The sequence below is a fragment of the Cynoglossus semilaevis genome, chromosome Z (genome assembly GCF_000523025.1).
Source record: "Cynoglossus semilaevis isolate Cse_v1.0 chromosome Z, Cse_v1.0, whole genome shotgun sequence".
Classification (NCBI taxonomy): Eukaryota; Metazoa; Chordata; class Actinopteri; order Pleuronectiformes; family Cynoglossidae; genus Cynoglossus; species Cynoglossus semilaevis.
In genome coordinates, this window is record NC_024328.1 from 14,496,209 (window position 1) to 14,515,710 (window position 19,502).

The following is a 19,502-nucleotide window of genomic DNA, read 5'->3' on the forward strand; positions in this document are numbered from 1 at the left end:
CACACAATCACACACGCACACACACACACACGTGCTAACTCTAACGGCCGCTTCTTGTGATTTCCCGATCTGAGGTTAAAAAAGGTTAAAAAACAGTTCCCGCTTTGATTGTCCCGCTGTGTAGCTTCCGTTAGCGTTTAGCACCAAAACTTAGCACCGAACCCTATTTTCATACAGGACCCACAGGTTGAGAAACTGCACGTCAGTTTCGGAAAAATAAAATACCAGATCAGAGGTCAACACACTGCTGCTTACTCTATCACTGGGCCAATGTTTTTTACACTGCACCACCGCCCGGTGGATCGACAGCAAAATCGAAGGTCGCGTGCGGTCGCCGCAGTCTTTGAGGTCATCGTTAAAATAACGGTTCAATTATATGCAGTAGTATATTTAGCTTTTTGCCGATATCCGATATGTCGATATTGTCTGAACGCTAAAATTCCGATATATACCATTACCGATATATGCAGAGGTGTGCTGTGTCACAATGACAACAATTTACTTTCACTTTCACTTCTGAACTATTTCTAGGGCGAAACGCAGGCATTACGTTATCGGGTTTTCGGGTAAAAAAAACGATCACCATTTTTACCGATGTTGCATATGCTAATATCGAATGACAATATTGGTTCGGTGGTACTATCGGACATCCACGATAATATCATATGCTATATACTGTATATGATATTAAACAGTTAGCTGTTAGCTGTCAGTCATGCACATGGTCCAATCAGATGCCCTCTCTTCCAGCGTGTTTTTTTTTTTTTTTTAAATTCAGGTTCTAGAAAAGGCAGTTCTGCAACCAGCATTTAAGACTTCAGGGAAAAGAGCCCTGAAGTTTGTAATCAGAGAAGAAATAGTGTTTTACCGCTGTCTCTGTCTGACGCGTATATGCCGACGATGGTTGCAACGTGGAATTTACAGGAAGTGTAACCGCGTGTGTGGTTGGTTATAAATCTGAGGCTAAGGTCTGTGTGTTCTCAGGACCCGCTCTTTGTGTTTCTTCACTGTGTTCCGAATCAGTGACCTGCACTAACGACCTCCATTGCGATGCTAACGACATCGTTTCCTTGTCCTCGTCTGGACAAACACTCACAAAGACAAACGCTCTCTGTCAAAGTCAACCGGACTCTGGTCCGCCCCTGGACCTGGACCAGTTAGATCGGGCATAAACATAAACAACCCCTACTACTGGGGGTGTGGTCACCTAGCAACCCCCAGATATCTCCCATCATGCCCTTGACTTATCGTCCGCGCCAGTCACATGGAGTGTTTTAAAAAGTTAAAAAAGGTTTCACGTCGTAGAGTTGTCGCTGACCTCAGACCAGCAGCGACACCTAGCTGTGACTGTGAGTCCAGTTATTTTAGTTTTAGGACTTAGGTTTGTTGAGCGACTGAAACTGGACTCCCTTCACGTCATCGATCAGACCATTGATCGCAGGGTCTACGCTAACGTCCCTCCAGAGACAAACGGGGCTTTTAGTGGGAGGGCAAACCACAGCAGCAGGATGTATGTGGTGGTCTGGATGTTGTCGGAAAATTCCATCGTTTCAAATATATGTGTATGTATATATATATATGTATATATATATTTACATACACATTGCTGACCCATACCCATGCATATAAATGTGTGTGCATATATACACATATATAGATATATTCATATATACATATATTCACATATATAGATACTGTATATTCATATATACATATGTTCACATATATAGATATATTCATATACACATATAGATATATTCACATATACATATACACACATATGTGTATATATTCATATACACATATATACAATTCATATATACATATACATATATACATATATTCATATACACATATATACAAATATATAGATATATTCATATACACATATATTCACATAAATAGATATATTCATATACACATATTTTGTAGTAGACAGAGTTTTCCATGGATAGATTTATATATACATATAAACACATATATAGATATAGTCATATATACATGTATACACATATATATATCCATATACACATATAGATATATACATATATATTTTTTCCAATATATTTATATATTTCAGTATATATTTTTCAGTATATTTTGCAGGTTGAAAATACAATCCTGAATATGTGATTCTGGCCATTGTTTCAAAAGCCTAGTATTGAATACAAAATAAATGAAGTATGTTTACCTATGGCACTTGGTCCAGTGTATTTTAAAACATACTACCACGTACATGTACTGCAGGAGGAGTTCCTGTTTCAAATTGTTAACAAACCTCGGTCTGAAGTGGACCAGAAACACACTGGTACCAGTGGCACACAGTACGCTGTATACCATCACATTAATTTTTCAACATCAGTGAGACCAGGGGGCAGCAGAGATCAGTCGGCAGACTGTAGAACATTAACGACGGTCACCGCAAAGCAGGAAAGATGACACTCCACAAATGTATTTTGAAATATTTATGAGGAGCTGCGTACCAGCCATTATCCTGAATATGAAAGACAAGTAGATGATAAAAATGAATAAAAATATAAGATGTGAAACAAACAAGTAGATGAATGCATAAAAATATATAAAATATATATTAAAATATATATATATATTCATATACAGTATATCATATATATACTATATACATATATACTATACAGGGAGAGTTATTAAATAAATGGTATTCCATTTATTTAAACACCCCCCGTATTTCTTTTCTATTTTACATATATATTCATATATATTTGAATATATATTTCATATATTTTTATGCACTCATCTACTTGTTTTTTTCATTCAGGAGAATGGCTTCTACGCAGCTCCTATATAATATATATACTATATATATTATATAGGAGTATATATATATTAATATATATGTATATATCCCAATAGTCATCACACAGGTGTGTGTTTTCAGCTGGTATTATTACATAGGAGTATACATATATATATTATATACTGTATATAGTATAATATATACTATATATAATATATCCTATATAACATATATATATATACATATATACATATATATATGTATATATATATATATGTATATATCCCAATAGTCATCACACAGGTGTAATGTTTCCAGCTGGTATTTTTAGTGAAACTCTGGTGCGTCATGACCTTTGACCTCTTAATGTTTTAGATGCTGATCCGGACAAGAGGACGTTGAAAAAAACGCTTTCAGAAATGATCCCTGATTCTTTTTGAGAGGTAAACACACAAACACACACACACACATTTGGTCGTTGTTTTTGACAGAAGCCTGTGTGATGTGTGGCTCCCCACTCACCCCCCCTTTCCCTCCCCCACCTCTCTCACCCCTGACCTGCTGTCACTGCCTCTGTCTCTCTCTCTTTGTTACATAAACCTCTGGAATAATCCCTCTGTTGCTATTTGTCCACAACACACACACACACACAAACAGGTCCGACAAACTTGTGTTTGTTCTCCTTCCAGGTACGGACCAATCAGAAGTCAGGATGATGCCCAAGGTAAATGAAATGAAGTGAGACTACTTTAAACGATACAAATGACCTCCGTAATTAGGGATGTCCGACGATTGACCGACCGCTATTATCGGCCAGTGTTAGCTTAATTACGTAATAGCAGTAAGAACACAGATTTTTCTTCCGATAACACAACGCAAATAAGTTATGAAGTGAAAGTGAAAGTAAAAAGTGAAAGTGAAAGTGAATTGCAAACGGCTGCATACATCGGTATTGGTTGACATCAGAATTGGAACAATATCGGCATATCGGAAAAAGTTAATATCGGACATCCCTATACTTAATTATTTTGTGATACAGGAAATCGTTAGTTCAAGGTTGAACTCAGTGTATGTGTGTGTGTGTGTGTGTGTCAGCAGCAGCCGGCCCAGACGTCTCCAGGGAGTGTGTTGTCACTGAAAGGGTCAAATGTCCCAGGTCACCCTGCGGCCATCGTGGTGAGACGCTCACTCTTTGTATCATTACTCTCGATTAATCTGGAAGAAATTAAATAATCTGACTCCGACGCCTCCCTTGCTCCCCCTTCAGGCCAGAGTGGAGAATGAGGTTATCGGATACAAAGACTTGGCAGCCCTGCCCAAAGACAAAGCCATCCTGGACATAGAGAGACCGGACCTGATGATCTACCAGCCGCACTACTGCTACAGTCCACTAGAGGTGATGTCTGCGTCTCTGAGAAATTAGTTTGTTTAAAAATATACTGTATGTTTGTTAAAATATTAGATAGTATATATTGCACGCATATTGTACATATATTGAGCATATATTGTACACATATTGTACATATATTGCGCACATATTGTAATGTTGTACAATATATGTAAAATATATATATTTGTTACAATATTATACAATGCAACAGATAGACTTATAGACAGAAATAGTATATATTGCACATATATTGTACATATATTGCACATATATTGTACATATTTTGTACAATATATGTAAAATATATATATTTGTTAAAATATGATACCATACAACAGATAGACTTATAGACAGAGATAGTATATATTGCACATATTTTGAACATATTCCATGTGTTTTATGTTTCCTTTCTCTCAGAGGTCCTTGTCTCCTCGTTCCATCTCCCCTCCTGCCTCCCCAGAGGTAAGAATTAAGCTTTCTTTTGTCACTGTTCTATACCGTACAACAGGGGTCTTCAACCCCCGGTGTGGGGACCTGCGCCGGCCCGTAGGTCATTTAGTACCGGTCCCTCATAATGGCTGATACCGGTTGACCGGTCTGTGACCCTTTGACCTCTGACCTCCCCTACCCTGTGCAGAACATGTCCAAGGAGTGGCTGGAAGCCCATTCCCCTGGTTGTTCCTCACCTGGTTCCTCCGCCCAGACCAGCAGAACACACAGTGCGCACACGCCGTCGACGCCGCAAACTCCGACCACGACCATCCCGTTGATCACGCACTCCACCAGTACCAAGAGCGCCATGCAGCACTTCCACAGACCAGGTGAACACAGTAAGACCAGTTTCTGAGACAATGGTACGAAGCAGCAGCAGCTCGAACCAGTGTTTTTAAAATCTTTTTTTTTTTCTCAGAAAATGGATCCAACATTTATAAGAAGCCTCCGATTTACAGAAAAGGTAAAGTTTGACAACGTGAACGTGAATGGCTGTGATGGTTGTCATGGTTACGCCAGCTTTAAATAGGTTTGTCCACGCACTGTTTAGTTGAAGACGACGCTAATATACTGGCAGGAATTGAAGAAAGACACAAAGATCTTCTTCAACAGCTCTGATAATATTTTCTTAGCTTTAACAACCATCTGCTGCCACCTAGTGGAAGAGGAGTTCATTGCTCTTTGACAAAATTATTTGCAATAAATACTAGTTTTGACATTGGATAATTTTCCAAGGCCGACTGAATCATATTTGTTCACCAGTGAGGCCACCCGGTGGCGAACGTTGGTAGTGCGCTTGCCTGGTTTCCATTCCCGGTTGTTGTTCTCATGTTTTCATGTTCTCCCCGTGTGTGTCCACAGGTGTCTCGCCCTCTGCTGTCCCTCAGGGGAAACACATCGAGGACTTGATCATAGAATCCTCAAAATTCCCAGCCGCCCAGCCCCCCGACCCAAACCTGCCCTCCAAGATAGAGACGGAGTACTGGCCGTGCCCCCCCTCTCTGGCTGTGATGGGTATGACGCACACACACACACACATACACACACACACAAATACATGTGTCTAATTGTCTTCTTATTCCCACTCCCGCAGAGAAGGAGTGGAAGAAGAAAGAGCAGAGGAATGAAGACGAGGGGGAGGACGGGGAGATGGGGGACGAGCTGTGGGCTCTCAGAACTCTCCAGAAACAGGAACTCAACAAGGTCGGAACTACGTCGGAAGATGGAATTATTTTTTAATTACACCAACACTACCCAGAAATATTAAATGTACAAGCTAACGTTAGCCTGATGCATCAGTTTAACGTCATTTCAGGGGATAAAAAAACGCCCCCTAGTGGTAGCTTTCCTGCTCTGTGTCTCTTATCCTTACACATTGTCACATCATCACAGTCAGGTGACCATGAGTCACGTGACCATGAGTCACGTGACCATGAGTCAGGTGACCATCAGTCAGGTGACCCTGAGTCATGTGACCATGAGTCAGGTGACCACCAGTCACGTGACCACGAGTCACGTGTCCGTCTGTCACGTGTCCATCTGTCAGGTGACCATCAGTCATGTGACCATCAGTCGGGTGACCAGCAGTCAGGTGACCATGAAATTGTGGGTCCACAATGTAGCGGTTAGCACAACCTGCATTACAGGCAAACAGCACAGGGTCCTGGGTTTAATTCCAAGAGCGCCTCCTAGGGGTAGCCTGTTGCAGCACATCTACTGCAACAGGAATTTTTAAATTTATTTTTTCTCGTATCTCTCTCCGTTTCACAGATTCAGTCCAATCTGGGGAAAATCATCCTGAAGGAGGAGTTGGACAAATCCGCGGCTCCTCTGAGGAGGAAAACGCGCTCGCTGCCCGACCGCAGTCAGAACACCGGTGACCAACCATGTTTGAAGAGCTTTTATAACTCAGGAATTTTCTTGTTTTCCTTTGTTTTAAACAGTTCTGTGAACTTTCTTTTCTCAGGGTCCCGGGCCTCCAGGTCTGTGTGTTTCCCCGTCTCCCTCAGGGTGAGAACTGCGTGTCCACGTCAGTACAGTCGGAGCAGAGTCATGTGATCAGACTGATGACCGTGTGTGTGTGTGTGTGTGTGTGTGTTTTCAGCCGTCAGACTTCAGCTCCAATAACAGAATCTCCACAGGTAAAAAAATAAACAATAAACAAACAAATAATTCATGGTTCAATTTTAAAGGTTTAGTCAAATTAATCAATTATGATTTTTTATGAAAAACATTATATTAGTTTGGTATTAATTATATTATATTAATTATAATTGTAAATGAATATTTTAATAATATTCATATTACAACAACAACAATAATAACAATTATTATTATTATTATGAATAATAATTATTATTATTCATAATAATATAATAAATATTATTATAACCATTCTATTATTATTATTATTAATATTATATTATTATGTCTATTATTATCATTATTATTAATGTTATTATTATTATTATTATTATTATTATTATTATTATTATTATTATTATTATTATTATTATTATTATTATTATTATTATTATTATTATTATTATTATTATTATTATTATTATTATTATTATTATTATTATTATTATTATTATTATTATTATTATTATTATTATTATTATTATTATTATTATTATTATTATTATTATTATTATTATNNNNCTTTCCCTGCAGGTCTCCAGGTACAGTCTTTTAACAGTTTCCTGTGGAACCGTTTCACCTTGTAGTTCTGGTACTGACAGTCACTTCCTGTCACTGTCGTTGACCTGTTGTTGTCGTTGTTGTCGTTGTTGTCGTTATTGTCGTTGTTGTCGTTGTTGTCATTGTTGTTGTCGTCGTCGTCGTTGAAGAACGGCGCCTCCAGGATCGACAGAGGAAACTCTCTGCCCAGTATGTTGGACCACAAGGTAACGAGGTTCCAAAGTTTATGTTTGTTTTATATTTGTTTATATTTGCTGTACTCTGTGCTTGTGTGTTCGCAGATTTATCCCTACGAGACGCTTGTGGTGACCCACAGAGGGCGCAGTCATCTGCCCCCTGGTGTTGACAGAACCCAGCTGGAGGTAGGTAGTCATTCGAACATTTTTTTTTTTTCATTTGTTCCGGTGACCTTCAGGTCACAGCAGCAGGGTCATGTGACATCAGTCGGACGGAAAGTACCGGGAACTTTTTATTCTTCTCAGTTCACATCCTGGAGAAAAACTGTTTTCATTTTTATATAAAATATCTTTAATCGTAAAAAAGTGACAGCAACAAGATTTCAACATAATCATTGGACACATTTAAACAAAGGTCAATGACTCGGTCAAAGGTCAAAGACTAGACTAGATTAGTTTGGATTAGATTAGATTGGACTAGACTAGATATAATTAGACTGAAATAGACCAGACTGGATTAGATTAGATTAGATTAGATTAGATTAGATTAGATTAGATTAGATTAGATTAGATTAGATTAGACCAGATTAGATTACATTACATTGCATTAAACTAGATTAGATTAGATTAGATTAGATTAGACCAGATTAGATTACATTACATTGCATTAAACTAGATTAGATTAGATTAGATTAGATTAGATTAGTGTAGATTAGATTATTTTAGATTAGATTAAACTAGATTAGATTAGATTAGATTAGATTAGACCAGATTAGATTACATTACATTGCATTAAACTAGATTAGATTAGATTAGATGAGACTAGATTGTTGGTGTGACCAGTCTGACTCGTCCCTCCCGTCTGTCTGTCTCTGTGGACGGCCCTGCAGAGATACCTGTCTCAGGAGGAGTTCTTCAGCCTTTTCGGGATGTCCATGGAGGAGTTCGACGGCCTCTCCCTCTGGAAGAGGAATGACCTGAAGAGGAAGGTCTGTCTCTTCTGAATCCACGGACTCCCCCGCCACGCCCCCCAATGGTCCCTGACAGAAAGTTGAAACCACAGACTCTGAACAGTATTACGAAAATCACAGACATCACCTTCATCCTCATCGTCAGTGCGTGCAGCAGGCCGCGGCAAATACGACGGTTTTGCCGACATCCGTTCTCCGGGGGTTTGAGCTTCACTTTCTGACATCGGAGGTTTTTTATTCAGGGAAAATCAGGAACCAGTTCGGAACCCTCCGAAGTCACCGACGATGAACCGCAAAAATATCATTTTCTACAGACGTCGCTCTGCCACAGACAGCGTTCGGACTGTTCCGACAACAGCTGTCAATCGCAAACGGATCACGTGATGTTCAGGCGTCAGTTATCGTAACGTCACGCGACGTGAGTTAAAGCTGCTGTCAGTCACAGATGGTCTGCAGTGATTGATTTCTCTCCCGCTAGAAGCTAGCTAAGGCCTAGCCGCTCAGGATTAGCCGCACTGCCAGAATTCTAGTTTTTGTTTCTTTTTTGTTTGTTTCCTGACAGCAGCTTTAACGAGTGGTTCTCAAAATATTTACATTTCCGATCATCTCGGGAAGTACATGTATACATGTACATATATATGTATATACGTGTATACATATATGTATACATATATACATATATAACAGCCCTATTTTAAAACTAAGTGAATCACCTAATCTTAATTGGAATCAAATGTCCTTAAGTTACCACTAGTGGGAGCCCACGTACCACCAGTGTTACATGTACCATAGATTGAGAACCGCTGAAAAAAAATTCAAACAAACTTGACAGAAAGACATCACATGACATCATAAATGGAGCATGAGGTCACGTGATTGTGCTCGGTCCAATCAGTAGTCTGGAAACATTTAGCATCCATTAGCGGTTTATTAGCGACCAAATAATAATAGCTATTTTTTACACGCAGTTGTCGCTAAACCTCCGACAACAACCAAAACACGACACGAAGAATGATAGGAAATCAGCGATTTAAAAAACGAACGGGATGAATGTCTTTGTCGTTACCCCACGTGCACACACTCAGGTGCACTCTTTTATCTGTCATCGCTGTTGTGTTTGTTTTCCGTTGGTAAACGATTGTTCACCAACATCGAGCTAGCGGCGGGGAACGGCGTGAAGGCGTGAGCTCATGTGACGGAGAACCTGTACCAGTGGAACGCCTCACACCTGGTACCACAGACCAGCTGGGTTAACACCTCGTCTCATTGGCCAATGGGAGGACGGGGACACTGAAAGGTCCATTCGTGCCTAATATGGTGTTTTTCATCAGTCAAAAAGTTCTCAGACGGATGTCAAGTTTTCTGACGTTTATCACTGAAAGTGGTTTCGATTTGCGACCATGTGTCGAGAATTCCAAAAAGTAGGAATTGTCCGACGTAAGCACGGCTGGAGAAGGGTTTGGATTTAAATTGAGGATATGTTAAAAAAAAAAAAAAAAAATTATTTTCGTGACTAAAGATTTGAACTTTTTCACTTTCCATCGTAATCGGTGCATGTGCTGTGGTGCAGTGGAGGCCGACAGTGACGGACAGTGTCGGTGAACACAGTCGAAGGATTCAGAGTGATGTGAGACGACGTGCGTGATGCAAAGTTGCAAAGATTTTTTTCTTTTTTTGTCATTCTGGTGATGGGTGTTGGATGAATGTGTGTCAGCAGAGGGCAGCACAGGAAGTGAAACGGGAGAAGAAGAAGAAAGTTACTTCTGAACATTGAATACTGAATACAAAATATATATCGAAGTAGCGACGCAGTTTTAAACACATCGTGATAATGTTTATATCAATCGTAACCATCGTTATGGTTCTTTCGTTAAGTCCGCGGAAAGCTAGTGGTCGGGTTGCGAAGTGTGAAAAAGACTAAAAATTGAGCGATGATCTAAAAGAGAGGCGAATATGTGCGAAAAACCATGTAGAGCAGCATAGGTAACATGGGGATTTTCCAAGGGCGCCATCTGCTGGAGGGGGCAATACTGTAACCCTTCTAAACCAAAAAAAAAAAGTGTGGTGGTGCAAAGCCAAGGGCCAACCCATAATCTCATCTACATATGGTCACCAAATGGCCATATAGCATGTGTTGCGGAGGATGTTAAAGCTGAGGGTCGAGACCCTCGCTGGTACGTACAGATCTGAATTGAAGGATCAGTACCGACATTGATGAGTACTCATATCGACTGATATTCTAATGCCACATGAGCTCACGCTCAATGCCACGTCTGCCCCTCGCTTCCCCCGCCCTTCCCCCGTCTGCCCCCCCGTGCTTCCTGTCTTTCTAACCAGCGATTTTCCTTTTGAAGTGAATGCACATCGGCCACTTTACGTTGAGACAATTTTTTTTTAATTATTATTACGTCTGACACTGTTTAAGAGGGAAACACCCTGCTCAATTCTGATTGGTCATTGATTTGATTAGAGTCAGGAAGTGGCTTTGCTGTGACTTACACCATGATGACGCCAAGATTGTCCCTTTTGTTGTTGTTGTTGATTTTTTTTTCTTTTTTAAATTGTATTTATTGAATTATATCTTTATTATTATTATGATTATTATGATTATTATTATTATTATTATTATTATGACTATTATAGTTGTCAGATGAGAGGCAGGTGATGTAACAAATGACTGCTGATGTGAATGATTAACCATGACTACAATAAAGACCATTTGTCTTTGGCTTTGAGAACAGACTGTTTCACCTTATATTGAACCACAGTGTCAGTGATGAGCCACGAAGAAGAGGATGAAGAGGAAGAAGAAGTAGAAGAAGAGGAAGAAGAAGAAGAAGAAGAGGAAGAAGAAGTAGAAGAAGAGGAAGAAGAAGAAGAAGAAGAGGAAGAAGAAGTAGAAGAAGAGGAAGAAGAAGAAGAAGAAGAGGAAGAAGAAGTAGAAGAAGAGGAAGAAGAAGAAGAAGAAAAAGAAGAAGAAGAGGAAGAAGAAGAGGAAGCGGAAGTGGAAGAGGAAGAGGAAGAGAAAGAAGAAGAAGAAGAAGAAGCAGAAGAGGTAGAGGAAGAAGAAGAGGAAGAGGAAAAAGAAGAGGAAGAGGAAGAGGAAGAGGAAGAGGAAGAATAGAAAGAAGAAGAAGAACGAGAGGAAGAAGAAGAGGAAAAAGAGGAAGAAGAGGAAGCGGAAGAGGAAGAGAAGGGGAAGAAGAAGAAGAGGAAGAAGGAGAAAAAGAAGAGGAAGAAGTAGAAGAAGAGGAAGAAGAAGAAGAAGAAGAAGTAGAAGAAGAGGAAGAAGAAGAGGAAGAAGAAGAGGAAGAAAAAGAGGAAGAAGAAGAAGAGGAAGAAGAAGAGGAAGAAGAGGAAGCAGAAGAAGAAGAAGAAAATGTAGAAGAGGAAGACGAAATTGTAGAAGAAGAGGAAGAAGAGGAAGTAGAAGAATCAGAAGAAGACGAAGAAGAGGAAGAAGAAGAAGAAGAAGAAAAAGAGGAAGAAGAAGAAGAGGAAGAAGTAGAAGAAGAGGAAGAAGAAGAAGAAGAAGAAAAAGAGGAAGAAGAAGAAGAGGAAGAAGTAGAAGAAGAGGAAGAAGAAGAGGAAGAAAAAGAGGAAGAAGAAGAGGAAGAAGAAGACGAAGAAGAAGAAGAAGAAGAGGAAGCGGCAGCGGAAGAGGAAGAGGAAGAAGAAGAGGAAGAAGAAGACGAAGAAGAAGAAGAAGAAGAAAAAGAGGAAGAAGAGGAAGAAGAAGAGGAAGAAGAAGAAAAGGAAGATGAAGAAGAAGATGAAGAGGAAGAAAAGGAGAGGAAGAAGAAGAGGAAGAAGAAGAGTTGGCCTCTTCAGCCATTGTACAGACAGTGACAGCAGTACATAAAGCACATGTGTCAAACTCAAGGCCCGCAGGCCAAATGCTGCCAGCCAAGTGATCTTGTGTGGCCCACCAGAGTTTTAAAAAGACGTTAGCCTTATAATTAAATCAACGTTGCTGAGTTTCTTAAACTTATAAATTCAACTTTTATTTTTTTTATTAATCATCAAATCTACAATAATAATAATTTATAAGAAATAAATAATAAAGAATTGCAGAAACATATATTGATACTTTATGGAGTAGTTACATTTATATATTACTACTCTGTTTTCAACCAGCTCTTCAAGGGGAACTGTATTACTGATCTCCCCCTCCTCCCCCCTCGCTGCCCCCCCTCCAACTCCCACCTCTCCTTTAACACTGAGAAAGAACTGTTGACATTGACACATTATTGACATTTATTCGGGGGCAAAGATCCAAACATGTCGGATGAAGAATGGTTTTACCCTTCCTGACCTCTTCTTCTACCACTCCGCTGCTCTCTCCCTTCCTCCCTCCCTCACTCCCTCCCTCGCTCTCTCTCTCCTCCCTCTCGTGTGGTGGGAGCCGGCAGTCAGAACCAACAGCAGAAAAGTGTGTGTGTGTGAACCGGTGGAAGTGTCGGACTGTCGCAGAGCTATGAGACCGAAGATCTGCGTCTTCTGAGACGACCCGTGGACATGGACAAACAGAAAGGTACGGATAGCCGTTAGCGGTCACGTGACAGAGGCATGTTCGGAATTATCCAGGATTTGGACCTTAGAAATAGGAATGAAATCTGCAGGTTACCTGACGAGAGATTCCGTATCCTGACACTAGAGGGCCACGAGACGGATTACCTGTAGGCCAGCTTCCTTCCTGATCAGAAGATTTCGGGGTTGTACACCAGTGTGTCCCAGGACACATTTGGCGGCAAAGTGTATTTTCTGTATTTTTGTTTATCGTAATCATAATTAGTTTAATTTCATTTTTTGAAAAGCAAAAAAGCAGAAAAAATGAATTGTCGCTCTTTATGTATTTTAAAATAAAAACACATTGAAAATACCGGACCAAAAAATATCTGGAAAAATTTCAGTTTTTCAGGTTTATTATTTTTTTTTTTTTAATTTTTACCGTTAACGCGCTCATCTGTTAGCATCGGCTGTACAGACCGTGTGTTTTATCAGTCCGATGGTATGTTAACAATCGGAAACAACCGCTTGTCTTCGTCCTCCACCTCCTCTGTCTCGTCCTCCTCCTCCTCATCATCATCTCCTGCTAGTGCTCTCAGGAGACGGCGCTAATAGACTGTTTAGACTGTGTGTCCGGGGGGATGTGGAGGGAATTGGGGGGTGGTCTTTCATGTTTGTTTGCTCTGGTCTTATTTTATCAGATTTTCAACTTCCTGATTTTTAACATTTTTTTAAACAACATTATTATTTAACACAAATTAAAGTCAGCGGTTTGAACATTTTTCATCACTTCCTCCTAAATGTTTTAAATATATGACACAATCTGCTTTGAATCGGAAGACATCACATTTTTTCCTAATGACTAACTTACTAGTTATTTTTACTACTTTCGTCCAATTTAAAATTTTTAAAATGTAAACATTACTAACAGCACCATTAACAGGAAGTTAAAGTAAATTCATTTTGTTAAACTTTGACCACAAAAACGTTGTTTCTTGCGACGTCTGAACCCGTACTAGTTACTGGTCTGTGTACTAGTTAGTAAAGAGCCATGTTTTAGCATTACGTTATCATGGTGACGTCTGAGCTAGCTGTGACGCTGTCTTCACTGAGTACTTTGTGTCCAGTATATTTTTGGATAAACATATGAATGAAATATATTACTGGTAACATGGTGCTAACTAGCTTTGAACCGCTAACTGGCTTCGTGAACTGAGCATGAATGGTTATTTGTCTTTATATGTAGAAATTTTTTTTTTTTTTTAATGAAACGTGTTCATGTGGTGTGAATGTCAACGTGTATGTTCTCGGAGTAATTGTCTTGGGCTAACACTCAGCGCTAGCCTGTCATTTTGTTTATCGGCCTTTCAACAGCTGTAGGACTGTGACTGTGAGAAGAATGAATGAAAACCCGCGCAGCTACGAGTGTACAAACTTGAACTTCGGTGATGTCAACGTTTCTGCTTCGGTCCTAAATTTAACAAGAAGATGAAAGGAAAAGCTGCGTACACACCCTGCAACACACACACACGCACTAAAACACACACCAAAACACACTGAAATGCCATCTTTCGTCTAATTTGAGGGTTTGGGTTTTATGGTAAAGTAGCTTATATCGCTAAAACACACAGTGAGAGAAAACGAAAATAAAAGAGAGAGGGCGAAAGAAAGAGAGAGATGTTTTTACTTTCTTTTAGCTTTGTTGGTCTAAAGTTCACGATTGGTGGGTTTACAAATACTTAAACTTTCAGTTTGTCAGACATGTTCGCTTGTATTTCGGTGTGGTTTTCGTCACTATTCTTCGTAATTAAACAGAATATATACCGTAAATCAGGAGAGGTGTCTAACTTGAAATCGACGAATCAGGTCCTAATCAACAAAATGTCGGACAAAGACCTGTTCGAACGTCACAAAGTAGATCCACGTTGTGGTAAATCTAGATATAATGACAATTACGTGTTGTTTCTCCATCCTCATTTATCAGTGTCAGCTTTTTACTACGTTTACAATTTCAAGTCCAAATCTGTACTTTAACTCTTTTTTTTAAATTCCCCAATCGACGTTTTTCTGTCGCGGGAGCAGGAGAGGGCGGATTGATACAGTGATGGGTGAGTAGGTGATTGACTGAAGTAACAGCCGGTCCTACTTTCCTAGCAGCCACTGGATTTACATGACGTCACACCGAACGTCAGTTGCAGCCTTTAGCAATTCAAACGTTTACGGAACGAAATATTAATTAGCGGTTCGAAAATGTAAAAAAAAAAAAGGAATATATGGTGTGCGCTCCTCGTATAAAGTGGACACTGTGCCGTAGCCTTGACACATAAGAAAACAACAAGGTAGAGAGATATGTATTTTCGATTGTATTGCCTGTTGTTGTTAAGGCTAATTTATGCTAATAGCGCCATTTTTTTAGCTACACTGTCATAAGTTAAGCGTAGAATTGATTTAAAAAAATCAGTATCATGATCAGTCTAACAAAAACGTTGTTTGAACAGCGTTTTATTAAATTTTAAAGCCTTTTTTTAAAAAAAATACTGTTGTTGTTAAGGCTAATTTATGCTAATAGCACCATTTTTTTTGGCTACACTGTCATAAGTTATGAGTAAAATTGATTTGAAAAAAATCAGAATCATAATCGCTCTCACGAAAAAGCTGTTTGAACGGCGTTTTATTGAATTTTAAAGCCTTTTTAAAAAAAAAATACTGTTGTTGTTAAGGCTAATTTATGCTAATAGCGCCATTTTTTGCTACACCGTCATAAGTTGAGTAAAATAGATTTTTTAAAAATCAGTATCATAATCATTTTTTCGAAAATGTTGTTAAACGGCGTTTTATTACATTTTAAGGCCTTTTTTTAAAAAATCACCTAAAACTTATAGTGAAAACGACTCCAAGACTAATTTTTTCCCACTTGAATTTGTTTTTTCATTTAATGTCTCTTCATTTATGTTCTGTTTTCCACAAACACAGTGGAGTTTATTCACTCTGGGGATGTTGTCGTCAACATCAAAGTCTCTGACAGGAAGTGATGTAGATGGTCAGATAAAGGTGTCCTCTGTCCGTGAGTCAAGCAGCAGGCTTTCTTTTCACTGTTGACCATGCTGCTGTTGTTGTTGTTGTTGTTGACGGCTGTGGTGTGGGGGTGTGAGTTATGTACATTTGAAAACAGCAGCAGCCTCCAGTGTTACAATGTCCAGTCTTTAAAATCAGCAGCACAGAGTTAATGGGAAATGTTTAACCTCTGGTTCCCACTCAGCTGCGCGTGTGAATGGACTCAGTCTGTTTGCATGAATGAAGCTTCACACAGTCTCTTGTCTGTTTGCATTTTTTTTTTCATTCTGCATTTTTTACATTTCACCTCCTTCTGATGGTAATCGACACAGCCTCAAGTCCTTGACTAGCGCGACGACAGGCGACAGCGGGTCCTGCCTCTGTCGATATCTATTTTATAGAGTGATGGGAATGCAACCATTTTACACGTAGAGTGAAGATAAAGTACATTCATCATTTTTATGAATTATCGCCTTAACACACTGCCTAGTGGAAGGGTGCATAGTGCTCTTGGCGTACAGAGCAAAGATCACCAAAGACTAGGGATGTCCGATATTAACTTTTTGCCGATATGATATGCTGATATTTTCCGAACACTTAATTTCCGATTTCAACATCAACCGATACCAGTTTACACCTGGTAATATTCATTTGTTTATGTGTACAAACCACTGTAGTTGCTGGCACCAGCATTCCGCATAAAATCCCCTGATTATTAAAATCGATTAAATAAATGAGCTGCAATGCTGCCATCTAGTGACTGTACCTTTCACATACAGCCGTTTATCCCCAAAACTATTTTTGAAGCATTTTCTAAATTTCCTTAAGATCAATGATATTTTTTTAATTAATGAGATAACGATAAATTACACAAATAAATAAAAGTGTTTAAATGCCATCTTAGGTTTATAACAGCTGTGTAAATCTACCTCCAGCGAAACAACATGTTGTTTTCCCCCCGTCGCACTTCCTGTTTAACAGTTTTGCACAGAGACCTTGAGTTTTAAACATGACGCAACAACGCCGACGACAACGGCTTCTTTGTTCCCTTGTTAAACATTAGCAGCGTGAGCCGTCACTTCGCTGTCACATCGCTGAACGCGTGAAGGTCACAACGTCTGTGACAGAAACCCAAACTGAGCCTGAACCTTCGTGGCTTGTTGCTTTACTGTTCTTTGTAGTAGTGCTGTAGTAGTATTGATTCAGGCTGTGTATGGGCAAGAATCTGGTGATAGGATACGTATCACGATACAGGGACACCGATATGAGATATTGCGATATACTGTAATTGTATTCAAATGATTCATGTTTTAAACTCTTCGACCGTAGTTCTGCCCAGACTCATCAGCGACCTCCAGTCCTTTCTGTCTCTGTTGGACTCCGAGAACCTCAGCTACATCGCTCAGGCCCAGAAGAAGTCCATCTCGGAGCTGCTGTCCAAACTGCAGACGAACGACAGCCCAGGTGACAGGACTGTCCTGACTGGTTATTTCAAGTTAAAGATTCACCGAAAGACTAACAAATGAGTACCGCAGTACATCACGTACATCATCGGGTTTAGTTTGTGTACTTTTACACCCCTTGGTGATGTCATTATCTATTTCGATCTATTTTTTTGTAGTGAGAAATGCAAATGTATTAATATATAAAAAAAGTTGTATTCACATACTGTATATTAACCTTCAAGTACATCTTAGTCGTATGGCTAATGTACATTTTAACCAATGTGAAGAATAACCCTGTGTATCAATCATTTCCGACATTTGTCTACACACTGTTACACATGGTGTAATTTACACACACTGTTGGAAAACTTTTTTTTTTAATATAACCAAAGAACCTCAATATATCATATTGAACCATTTATATTTTACAGAAACAGATTCTTGGTCATATTGATGAATGTTTATAAAATGTTGATAAAATTAATCAGGGTTGATCGTGATTAATCACGGACACGAATAATCGTGATCAATCAGATTCAAATTTGAAGCCCTAGTAACAAAAGTAACAGTGTCATCTCTTCCAGTTGAAGATGCTGAATACATGATAATGAGCTGTCAATCATCCTCGCCCATCAAGGAGCTGACGGATTCACCTGAAACAGGTAACGGTCGAAAACATTGATCGCAAACAAAAAGTTGGATTTTTTTAGAGCTAAGGAGTTTTAAAGTGTTCATGTCTAAATTTAGCATCCCCACATGGGGTCGCGACCCCAAAATTGAAAAACACTGTCTTATATATATAAAGTGTCGCGTACATTTAAAAACTAGCCTGATTTATATTTTTAATTCTTTATATATTTCTTAATTATTTTTATGCTCTGGCTAAAATTCCCGTGTCGTTTCTTCCAGAAATTGTTCGTTCCTCTGATCCGGGCTCAAAGAAGGACCTGTGGCAGAAGACTGGGGTAAGTCTTCAGTCCTTCACGTCAACAAAAACCTGTGCGAAAAATCAATGTCAATAAAACCGGGAAGGAACAGTGTGTTTTCTGAGTCAGCTGTGAGAAGTAACGTTGTCACACGCCGACCGTTGGACGATACATTTTCTGAATTCTGGCTTCCCCGCTGTTGATGGGTGAGTGTGATGGCGAGGACCGCGGCCGACCTCGCAGCCACACCACAGAATTTCCCACGTTTGATTGAGGCGGGCCGACACGCCAGTGCTAATCACTTCACCCTGGGTTTGATGTGAATGCGTTTGACACTTTTCCGGCCGCTTTTCTACTGGGAAACGCTGAAAGGCCTTTCCCTGATTTTCAAAGTAAAACCGACTGTAGATAAATACCACACCGACTTTGACAACCCGTTTTGAAGTAACGGTCAGAGTGGAAGTGATTAGGGGCCCGGGAGTGGTTTTTTTTTTTTACCCCCTCGCACTCCCGAGAGGTTAGTCCCGCCGCGCTCACGATGGTTCCTTTAGGACGGTGACGTTGAAGTGGTTTGGTGTTGTGATGTGGTTCAGTAATGACAGACTCCATCCTGAGGTTAGGGAGGAGACGACAAGGTTACTGTTGTGTGTGTGTGTGTGAGTGTGTGTGTGTCGCAGAGGGAGTGACAGGATGTTCTGTGTTTACATGTGAAGCCACCCCCCCCCCATCTCTTCTCCTATTGGCCAAGCACTGCGGTGAAGAGGGAAGCGGTCACTGATGGTGGCTGATTAGCATGTGGTCTACGTGATGGATGAACACAAACACAAACACACACACACACACATATACCCGTGTCGAACACCAGTATCTCCTCTTTTTTTTATCTTCCTCTTTTCTTCATCGTTGTACGTAAATAAATGTGCGTTCCCTTTTATAGCATTTTTTTTGTGAAACAAACATTTTTTTTGTTTCAAAATTTCCCTCCAAATTTTTTTTTTCTTTATTCGTTTGATAACTTTTTGCTCAGTTTTGGACCAACAGGTTAGGCCTCCAGGCTGGG

General features: G+C 39.7%; 2 protein-coding genes across 10 annotated transcripts in view; both read left to right on the top strand.

Moving 5' to 3' along the window:
• LOC103398010 (dematin) overlaps positions 1 to 11,243 on the top strand; it is a 15,929-nt gene extending 4,686 nt beyond the window's left edge. The window contains exons 2-17 of one of the 6 annotated variants that reach the window (XM_025053026.1): positions 3,152 to 3,219; positions 3,466 to 3,500; positions 3,872 to 3,952; positions 4,044 to 4,172; positions 4,584 to 4,628; positions 4,804 to 4,996; positions 5,077 to 5,121; positions 5,520 to 5,672; positions 5,752 to 5,861; positions 6,429 to 6,534; positions 6,625 to 6,668; positions 6,763 to 6,799; positions 7,335 to 7,342; positions 7,511 to 7,567; positions 7,643 to 7,723; positions 8,428 to 11,243. In XM_025053026.1, the coding sequence (XP_024908794.1) occupies positions 3,489 to 3,500; positions 3,872 to 3,952; positions 4,044 to 4,172; positions 4,584 to 4,628; positions 4,804 to 4,996; positions 5,077 to 5,121; positions 5,520 to 5,672; positions 5,752 to 5,861; positions 6,429 to 6,534; positions 6,625 to 6,668; positions 6,763 to 6,799; positions 7,335 to 7,342; positions 7,511 to 7,567; positions 7,643 to 7,723; positions 8,428 to 8,541 (1,215 nt within the window). In that variant the 5' untranslated portion in view covers positions 3,152 to 3,219; positions 3,466 to 3,488 and the 3' untranslated portion in view covers positions 8,542 to 11,243. Of the gene's footprint in view, positions 1 to 3,151; positions 3,220 to 3,465; positions 3,515 to 3,871; positions 3,953 to 4,043; positions 4,173 to 4,583; positions 4,629 to 4,803; positions 4,997 to 5,076; positions 5,122 to 5,519; positions 5,673 to 5,751; positions 5,862 to 6,428; positions 6,535 to 6,624; positions 6,669 to 6,762; positions 6,800 to 7,334; positions 7,343 to 7,510; positions 7,568 to 7,642; positions 7,724 to 8,427 lie in introns of all 6 variants that reach the window. The other 5 variants (XM_025053030.1, XM_025053027.1, XM_025053028.1 and 2 more) reach the window with 5 other exon arrangements.
• A 976-nt stretch (positions 11,244 to 12,219) lies between these two features.
• Positions 12,220 to 19,502, top strand: part of LOC103398063 (actin filament-associated protein 1-like 2) — a 12,844-nt gene continuing 5,561 nt past the window's right edge. For 2 of the 4 annotated variants that reach the window (XM_017042837.2, XM_025052962.1), the window contains exons 1-2: positions 18,101 to 18,178; positions 18,426 to 18,481. Coding sequence is in view for 2 of the 4 variants with exons in the window: in XM_025052960.1 (XP_024908728.1) it covers positions 13,027 to 13,042; positions 17,401 to 17,535; positions 18,101 to 18,178; positions 18,426 to 18,481 (285 nt within the window). In the remaining 2 variants the exon portion in view is untranslated. Of the gene's footprint in view, positions 13,043 to 15,116; positions 15,357 to 17,400; positions 17,536 to 18,100; positions 18,179 to 18,425; positions 18,482 to 19,502 lie in introns of those variants that run through there. The other 2 variants (XM_025052960.1, XM_025052961.1) reach the window with 2 other exon arrangements.